Source organism: Rhea americana, unplaced genomic scaffold (genome assembly GCF_003343005.1).
Source record: "Rhea americana isolate MKP2758 unplaced genomic scaffold, rheAme1 scaffold_26, whole genome shotgun sequence".
NCBI lineage: Eukaryota > Metazoa > Chordata > Aves > Rheiformes > Rheidae > Rhea > Rhea americana.
The window spans coordinates 6,472,787-6,482,351 of NW_028186379.1; the positions used below are offsets into that span (position 1 = coordinate 6,472,787).

At 41.7% G+C, this 9,565-nt stretch overlaps 1 protein-coding gene across 1 annotated transcript; it reads right to left on the minus strand.

Annotated features, from left to right (window-relative positions):
- Nucleotides 1-758: 758 nt before the first annotated feature.
- NPY (neuropeptide Y) lies at nucleotides 759-9,532 on the minus strand. The gene is made up of 3 exons (XM_085307633.1): nucleotides 9,345-9,532; nucleotides 3,846-3,926; nucleotides 759-893 (listed from the first exon to the last, which is right to left on the minus strand). The coding sequence occupies exons 1-3, from the start codon at nucleotides 9,530-9,532 to the stop codon at nucleotides 869-871; spliced, it is 294 nt and encodes a 97-aa protein (XP_085163759.1). The 3' UTR covers nucleotides 759-868.
- Nucleotides 9,533-9,565: the final 33 nt, after the last annotated feature.

Sequence of the window (9,565 nt, forward strand, 5' to 3'; positions counted from 1 at the left end):
CCTCTCATGGTGGACACATGCACCATGAACGACTCCAAAGGAGAGAAGCTCTGAGTACTCAGGGTGCAGGCGCCCAAAGCTTTGTGCTTAATCCGTGTGTTCCTGTGACTAGCACTGTGCTCCTTTATAAGCACTTAGGCAATATTAGACATATTCTTTCTGGCACAGATGCCTGTAGAATTGTCCTGTCTTGTGAGGCCACTTAGATATTACCTTCTGCTGCTTTGCACATTGCTAAAACAAGCATTACATTTGTTTCAACTACAACTCCTAAGTAAGCTTACACCAAAGCTTCAAGCAAGTTTTAAGGAATTAGCAGAATTAAGGGATTAATTAATTACTTTGTATTTTGAAAATGTTATCAATTTTAACACATTTGTCTATGGAAGCAGTAAATAGGTTTTCATATGGTGATTTTGAAAAAACTCCTCTCAAAACACTCTTTTCCTAAATTCTGTAGTGCAGGATAAATTATTTTAAACAATTTTGTGTAAATCAAACAGCTGAGCTTGAGGCAGCAGTGAATGACAACATTATCTCACTTTGCATGCTAATTACTGTAAAGCTGTGTAATACTGTTGTCCATACTACTTTAGACTGCAGGAAGGTTATAATTCAGTTTCAGTAGTTTAAAACAACTCTTTGCTCTATAAATAACAAGGTGTGTATTTTCAGGTAGTATGGTATATTTTGGAATGCACAAATAATTTATTTAAATAAAGGTATATACAAATATGATGAAGGAAAAACTYGACAGAATTCAGTACAATGGCTGCATGCACTGGGAATGACGCGCTCCGATTCGCCTTAGAGGAGTGGAGTATGAATTGAAAACTAGGAAAAGTTTGACAGTGCGCTGCAAATCCCATCACCACATCGAGGGGTCTTCAAACCTGTAACACACATTATGAATAAAAACCCATTAAACACATTTGAAAGTCCCTTCTGAAAAATCCAGAGTTAAAACTACATAAAATTTTCATTTTAATAACAGCAGCAACAAGGCATATGTATGTAAATCTGCAGCTGAAGATTGTATATGAGCTCCCATCAAAACAAAAGAATCCTGGATAGCTACATCTCTGCGCTGGTGCTAGAACTTACCCCTCCACGCTGCTGCCGTGTCTTTATACCACTGAGACTCGCTGCAAGGCTTTTATAAGCTAAGTAGAACTTAATGAATTTCTGCTAGAAAGCTGTGACACGCTGAAATACAAATACATTTTTAAGGGCTATCTTTAGCTCTCACTAAGGAGTAAACAGTTTCCAAAGAGAATTCCCTGAGCCAAACAAAAYTATGTCATACTGTTAGGGCCTTCAAACAAAACTGAAGCCCATGGCCACCACCCTAGAATATTACAGTGATATTCCACCACTCAATATTGTACATCTGAAATATTTGTTGAAAGGGGGTGCTGAGCACAGAATTTAATCTAAAGAGCCTCTGCTTGCAAATAGCTGTTCTGTCTAGAAGGAAACACAAATGGGACAACATGGCGACATAAGGGGAAACGCACTTGCTGCAATTTGTGCCATCTAAAAGTTGGGTGTCCAATCTGCACAARACATCCAGGATCCCTTCACAGTCACTGGAGAGTCACTCACATGACTAAGACCAAATGATTCATTTTGGAAATGTCCATCTCTCCCCTTGACTACAAGGGGAGTCTAGACAAGTAAGGACTAGATATCTAACTTTTGAAAAGCYACTACTGGGGGAGATGCATCCCTTTATTGAGCATCAGAAGTTTTCTCATGACTCCACAGGATCCACAAGATGACAAACATGTTCCCTCACGTTTTTGTTATAAGAACTTAYTTGTACTGAAGTCAAAACTCCCCCTTTTCTCACTCCTTGGACTTTGTTTTTCACCTAGTTTCTATTAGAATCTATCTAAACTTGTCAGATGCTCAGGCTTAAACCTAGAATTCAAAATGCTTTGGGGCATCTTTGAGTCAGCAATAGTGCAATGTGAAACTTGGACAACCAAACTGAACACAGTCGAGTTGTTTCTTAACACCTCAATATTTGGTTATAAAGTYCATTTCCAGAGAAGTCATGATATATGTCTTTCTCCTACTGACACCAACTGGAAATTACATCTGCTCCTTAACTGGCTGCTTGTCTAACTATTTCTAAAACATATACATCATTAGTTTAAGCTCAAAATGACATCAGCCTGCCTTTAATTCTTTCAGCCTTGTTTCTTCCAGAGGGAAGGCTTGYGCAGCCGTGCCGTACGGACATATTCAGGGCTTGTCTCTGCAGCTCCCCCAACCTCCCTACGAGCTTTTGAACCCTCAGRACAATTTCAGCAGAATCTGACAGAGTCTGAGATACTCAGTTCACAGTGTGTCATGACACATAGGATTGTGGAGAAAGAAGAYTCAATTATTTCCTCACATAGAGGAAAAAGCTGAAGCCAGATTCAGAATCCATGTGTGCTTTTATCCTAGAAAACACACCCATAGGAAAGCAGACATCAGYGCTCCCAGTACTCACATAACTGTCRTCAACAAATGACAAACACCATGGGCTTTTTCTCAGTCTAAAATGCTCTTACAKGGGGTATGAAATAAAAATCTGTTTCTCATCAATTCTTGATCTTAAATGCAGACTAGTTTGCTATTTTGCTCATGAGTTTTAGGCTCCTGGAGTGTTATAAATAGCATTACTGAAACAATAATATCAACCATCAAGTTTTGTTGYGAAGGAGGGAAAATTATAGAGAGGATGAGACTTTGCACTACCCTGTGTGTTGCCTCAAATTCACGGCAGCGGAAATTTCCCATTAAGTCAAGATTCTGCCTTGTCATTATGAAACACAAAATAGCCTAATGCACTTCACTGCGCTCTGCGCAATTTCATACATCAGCATCTGCAGAGAAAACTATCACACCAGCTGCAGTTAGTCATCAAGCCATGAGGCAACATTGTCCCTTGCGTACAAAACCACAGGTCTCATGGGTGACCCCCCTTGACAGCAGCAGAAATTTTGGTTGTCTTTCCATTACAAGGTCATGCCCTAAATTCYGTGCTACAAACTATTCTACTAATGTGTTTAACCAGTCTAACTGACCCTTTGCATAACTGACTAAAAYGCACAGCACTTGCTTGGAGCCTCATCACCGCAGAAGTAACTTTGAAGATGTACATTAAAGGCTTGAACTGAGCTCATTTGTGCTTTATTATAAGCAAAATCAAAGCTAATATTTTCTTTCTCCAGCCAAAAAAAATGTATTTTATTTTTTCAATATAGGCAAAGGGAAGTAAAATTTTTCACAGCTGTATAAATCAGTCACTACTATAGTACCTCACATTCTAGCTGAAGGGTCTTTACCTAAATAGATATATACTATGTACATTTGAAATCCAACTATTGCTTGAAACATCACTTTTCTTTTAAACCAACTTTGAACAGAAATTTAAAGGTCTTTTTTACTTTGTAAAATACTAGGTTCAAAAACAATGTGAAATATGGTACCCTAAAGAAAGTCATAGCTTTGCATCTGCACATAAGTTAACATATCTGCACATTTACCATTCACATCTCTTTAGAGGAAGAATTTAAACCTGAGTAATATTTGAATAGAAATATGCTATCTTTGAGGCTCCAAGATGTATGTGAATCATCGTCAGACAGCAGTGTGCAATTCTGTGTAATAAACCCCAGTAAGTGGCAAGCGGTTTGGGAGCCTCCCTTCCAGTCAAACGGCAGGTACTGCCTGCTCCCAAAATCAGGAACCCCAAAGGGTTTGGACTATATTTGATCTGGCAAGGTATGTCTTGTGTTCATAGAATGGTATGAGAAATCAAAGTCACCACAAAATATCTTCATACATACCTAGATCTGGGAACATTTTCTGTGCTTTCTCTCAACAAGAGGTCTGAGATCAGTGTATCTGGGCTTGATCTCTTCCCATATCTAAGGGATGAAAAAAAGTACACTTTTGCGTATCTCAATATTTAAAAAACAAGACTAATCATAATCCCATGGGGCAAATCTTTTCAGAGAAATGGAGTAGAGCAGACACAAAGACTTTCCAGCAAGTATTTTAACTTGACTTAGTCATGTGAGAACATGTTCACGCTTCGGWATTTCATTTGTTATAAATATTCTTCCATAATCACTTTATGTGATAGCATTGGGAAGCCCTAAACGTTTCTCAGCTTGAGGGCCATTCCCGGATACTCTGGGAGCCTGCACCTCACTGGTGTGAGCGTGCAAAAGGGGAAGGAGGCTGCCCAGGACATCGCCTCTGAAGCATCRCCGCCTTCTTTCCTACAGATCCAGCTCCATTTTCTCATTAACTTGCTCATTCATTTAGATGCTGTTGTATCCTTCACGAGAAATTAAGTACCTGAGGAGTCAAGGCTATCTATTAAGGGAATGCAAAATAGGACTCACTTATGCCATAGTATTGACAGAATGGGCTACGATTTTTCAAGATAGTTAGTATATTCAGGGTGCCCAGCACATACCATGTTAGGGCCTGAAAACTGAGCTTCCTCTAGCTACTAATCACTCTTGAACTACTTAGCTATGGAAGAGAGAGCTTTCTGTATCAGAGGGTTTTTTGGTTAAATGGGAGACCTTCCACCTGCTACCTCTGTCCTATATTCACACAGTGGCTGCCTTTCTACCTGGATTTTTTTTTTAAAATCCTCAATATTTCACTATATATTGCTCAACAGTTAAAAATATTGCAATTCCTGATTCTTGGAAAGGAAATTGCTCTCTTTTCCTCTGAAAACAGAAGCCACATAGAGCGCCTAGCTTGACAGGCACTTCATCACTATATACAATAGCTCAGCAGTGATAACCATAAGCAAATGCTCTCTGTTGGAAAGAAATAACATCACAGTTTATAACTTGCATGTGTAAAAGTTTGAATCACAAAGTACATCAACAGATAGCAGCTTTCTGAATGCCATTTGAGTTAAATTCTGGCTCCAGAGAAGTCACAGGTTAACTAAGGACTTASATTTTATCCATTACTATCAAGACATTTCTTCAATGACTTTACCTAAACCTTGGAAAATAAAAGTCTCAATACCAGTCTCAAAAACGCTAACTATTTCATCTGTTGATTTCATATCCTCCTGAAAATTGGAAACATATCTCACTTTTAAATCATTTTACTTAACTATTTGTATTTTTGCCTTGCCTTATTTATTTTAGTATATCACCTGTGCTCCMGAAAGAGGAAATTGAAATTTCAGAATTTTAAGGTAAATTTCTTAATCAAAATTGACTGAAACTGAGTAGCTGAAAAGAACCAGCCACACACAGTGAAATGTTATTATAGTAATGCAATCAAGCATGATGCTGAACTCAGTGCCTTACACTACACCACCACAAAGGGACTTTGTTCTAGTTCCCTACTCCACTTAATATCAATGTGATCTGGGCTTCAGCTGAGGGTGAATCTAATTTGCCTTTCTTTAAAATAAATTGATTTAACAARTTAACAACTTGCTCCAACAGCTGCACTCGGGCAAAACCCGCACTACTCTCTGAGAAAGTTTTGTCTGCATATGAAATGGGTAGCACCCCGCACCAGCGCAGAGGCTGGGTCAGATCAAGAGGACTCTGTCAGGAGGTGCTTTTTACACCCTGCCCYGTCAGTGCCTGGGCTCGGCTAAACCAGCATGCAGGACTGGACAGACCTTGTTCTCACAGAGCAAATCTGTGAGGGAGGCAATCCCTGACTGCGATCAACTGCRGCCAAAATTGCCCGCTCTTCCTATGGAAGGTGCCTGAGCCTCCAGCCCACCTTGTGATTTTGTCACCTGGGAAACAACCAGGCTACAATAATAAGAGGTCATAATCAGTCCTGAAAGCAATATCTCAAAGCAGAAGTCGACTGCTTTTTACTGAAGCAAATACCTTGTGAGACATTTGCTCCAGCTGCTTTGTGCTTTCTCCCCATCTGTTCTGCACAGCTCTGAGACACCACGGACACAGGAAGCCAGTCCTTTATTTGCTTTTTGAGAAATGCTTTATCAAATGTCTTCACCATTTTAAAAGTGCAAGGTTCCAAGTTTTGTGAAAATATCTGGTCATGTTTTATGATTAGATAAGCTTGAGATAACAAGGCCTASTTCTCAGGCATACTGACAACTCACGACCCCAGCTGAAAATGAAAGGGAGGGATTTTGGAGTAAATAGCACTTATTTTGATTAGGATCATAGTATCTCAGAAGTCTCAAAGCTTCTTAAGAAAACTTCAGKCTCAGGAGTCGAACCCTATCAATACTCAATATCAACTCTATCAAGCTGAGGGATTTCAGAAGCATCATGGTGGGCAGATGTCAGGTGCCAAAAAAGCCYTCAAGATCTTCTCCTTTCCACATTAAAGGGTGTGGAGATGAAGTCAGAGTATAAGTATTGCCTAAGTCAGATACACTTTAAGATATTCTCTGCTCTGCCTACACTTCAAGCCACTCAGCAGGAATGGCCATAATGTTTTGCTGCAGCAYAGAACAGACACAAATGCAAGAACAAACTGCTAAGGTCATGAAAGAAAGAGGGCCCGTCCAGGACGAGAAACACAGCTAGTACTAAGTAGCAGGTCAGGATTGCGTAGGGGAAGGASGGATTCAAGGAGAGAGACTGGCTCTGAAAAGATCCCCTTGAACAGTGCRGTAAAGATATATGAGGCAAGAACTAGACCACAGGACAGTCTTGAGAACAGAGGTGCAATTAATCCAAACACACAGATAAAACTACACTGTGGGAACCCACATCTGAGCTGATCTCCTTAGGCTCTCTTTATACTCAGTGAAGATCTGACACTCAGGGAATAATTGATCTCACCTGAAGCTAGACATCTGAAACAGGCCAGGTGACTCGCACTCTACAAGTACCTATTGCTCTCAATTAACCTCAAAGGAGTACTGAGATGATTGGCACAGATGTCTAAAGCTAAGTGAGAAAGAGCTAAAGGAGATGGATCTGAAAAGAGAGAGGAAGTAAAGCAGCCATACAGACAAGGATGGAGACAAGAAGAAATAAAGAAATATGGTCTGGAAGGAAGCAACTTTATGGAAGCTGGGGTAAAGTCTGTGAGTTATGGTGGCTCACATGGGAGTGACAGTCTAATACTTTGGTTAGACCAGACACCAAGAAGATGAGCCAGAAGATTACATATAGCCACAGAAACATCTAAAAGGACAAGACAGATCAACCTGGAAAGAAAAAGCAGTGACTTCCACCTCATCCTTTCCCAACATGCTTTTAGTGCTACATCTCACCAGTTGAACAGGAACCTGCAAGCCTGGGGCTGGCTCCACCTGGCTGCAGCCACCATCTCTGGCGAGAGGTTGAGCACAGCTCGCTCACGGTCCCYCCAGGAGAAGCAGTGAGAGCCCCCATGTCCTTCTGTCCCCCTCTCACTACAGGGCTGCCAAACCCCCCGGTGCCAAGCAGCACCCCATGAAAATGGGTGGAAGATGCTGATGAGAGGACCCCCCCCCATTAGAGGCAAAATGCTGTAAGAAGAGAGGCAGTTTTGAACACTTCTCATGGAACAGACCAAATGGTTCAAATTCTTAGATCCATCCAAAATGCTTCAGAAGATAATAATTTTGCAAATGACTGCCAGGGTCAAAATAGGGAATCTCCAAGAGTTCAGCTAAGCTTTCCAAATGGCAGTTACTGTATTTCTGTAATTCACCCCCAAACAGAAACTGCACACCTCTTAATTATGTTCCAATTGCATAGCCATCTCTAAAATGGGGTATCGYGAAGTTGCTAGTGAAGTGTTCTTACCTGTCATCTTTCTTTTACTTCCAAGAGAATTCTGTTTCCCTTAAATATGAAATGGTACATGGCAGRGAGGGAAGAGGGAAAAATCTCCTAGCTGAAATCTGGAGAACAAAAGTGAAATTCTGCATCCTTTCACTCATCAGCAGGAACAACTATTTTGGTTCACCTGGAACCCCTACATACACATAAGAATGAAAGTAGCTTCAATCTCTGAGTTAGGTATTGTGCCCCAGAATTGAGAAAAAAGTCACATATTTGACATTAATGCAAGCACATAAAGAATATGAAGCAAATATAAGAAGGGAAGGTTGAATAAGGAAGTTATTTTTTTCTACGACCTGGTTTTGTTTGGACAAGGACTGCCTTTGAAAATGGACACGACACAAAAGAAGAGATGAGAAACCAGCAYTGAGCTTCCACTATAATGAAGGAAAAAGGGTTGCAGGAGCAAAACTTGAGGAACAGATCATCATCTATCAATACGCTAGAAAAAAAGTTGTTAGAGCGCAGACTAACACACACAAGCATGCCACGCCATGCACATGAACAAGTTGTGAATATTTCTATAGGAGTCCAGGACTGAAGAACTGTAGTTTTATCAGCCTCTTCATCTGTTTTATGATATTAGTGCCCTGGCAGACAATGTTATAGGTTTGCTGGGAAAGCTCTCAGCTGCATGATAAACTCCTTTCTAATATAATTATATTGACTTCTAAAGGGACATATGAAAGCCTAATTATAGATCTCATGTTTTTGTTATTGAACAAATAAAGAAATATTCCAAAGTTTTTCTGGGTCACACTGTTCAGGGACCTCAGGAGAAACTTTTATTAATCATAGAGTCTAAATTGGACAGATGCTCCCAAACAAAAGAATTGATATTATAATCTTTACTTTTTTCAGATTGAGCTTTTACTACTTGTCTAACAAGAATAGTCATTCCTAGAAATCCAGTTTGGAGCAAGCATATTATTTCCTTTTAGTTTGCACTTGAGTTTTCATTTGTGGGCTGGAAAAAGTTTTTTGTTTGGACTACTAGGTTTTTTGGCAATAACTGCTGCATTAAGTAGCTAACGAACCATAAAGCTTCTGAACTACTACAACTCCCCAGCAAGGAGAAGCGCTTTCTCCGAGCAAACTCTTCAACAGACACAGTGGCTGCAACAAAGTCTGAAGCTGTTCCTGCTGCTCCGTCTCACCCGTCCCCGCTCCCAGGGCCATCAGCACTACCCTCCTCTTTGGGGAATCCTCCCTGCGCTGTGCTGCTAGGGGGTTCACACACCGAGCACCCCACCTGTCAGACAAGGGCTATAGACAGGGCTGAGAGTCAGGGCAGCGCAGACACCCCTGCACCAGCTCCTTCTGCCAACTTGGATGTGAAATTCACTTCCAGCATCTGCTCAGGGTGCGCGGCTGCGACTGTCTAAGCTAAAGGGAGACGGTCTCTTGGCCCAGTTCCTTCCCCGGGGTGATTCTCCTGGGTGCCCGTGAGCTGTCCCACTGGAGCAGTCCCACCACCCCACGCTCGCCCCGTCGGGGGCAACGCCGCCGGGGAGCGGTGCCCCTGCCTACCTCTGCCTCGTGATGAGGTTGATGTAGTGCCTCAGCGCCGAGTAGTATCTGGCCATGTCCTCTGCGGGGGCGTCCTCGCCGGGGCTGTCCGGTTTGGAGGGGTACGCCTCTGCCAGCGTGCCCAGGCACACCAGCAGCGACAGCGCGAAAGTCAGCACCGACAGCCACAACCTCATGGTGCCCTGCATCTGCGCGGGGAAGGGCGAGAGCCGCCGTCAGAG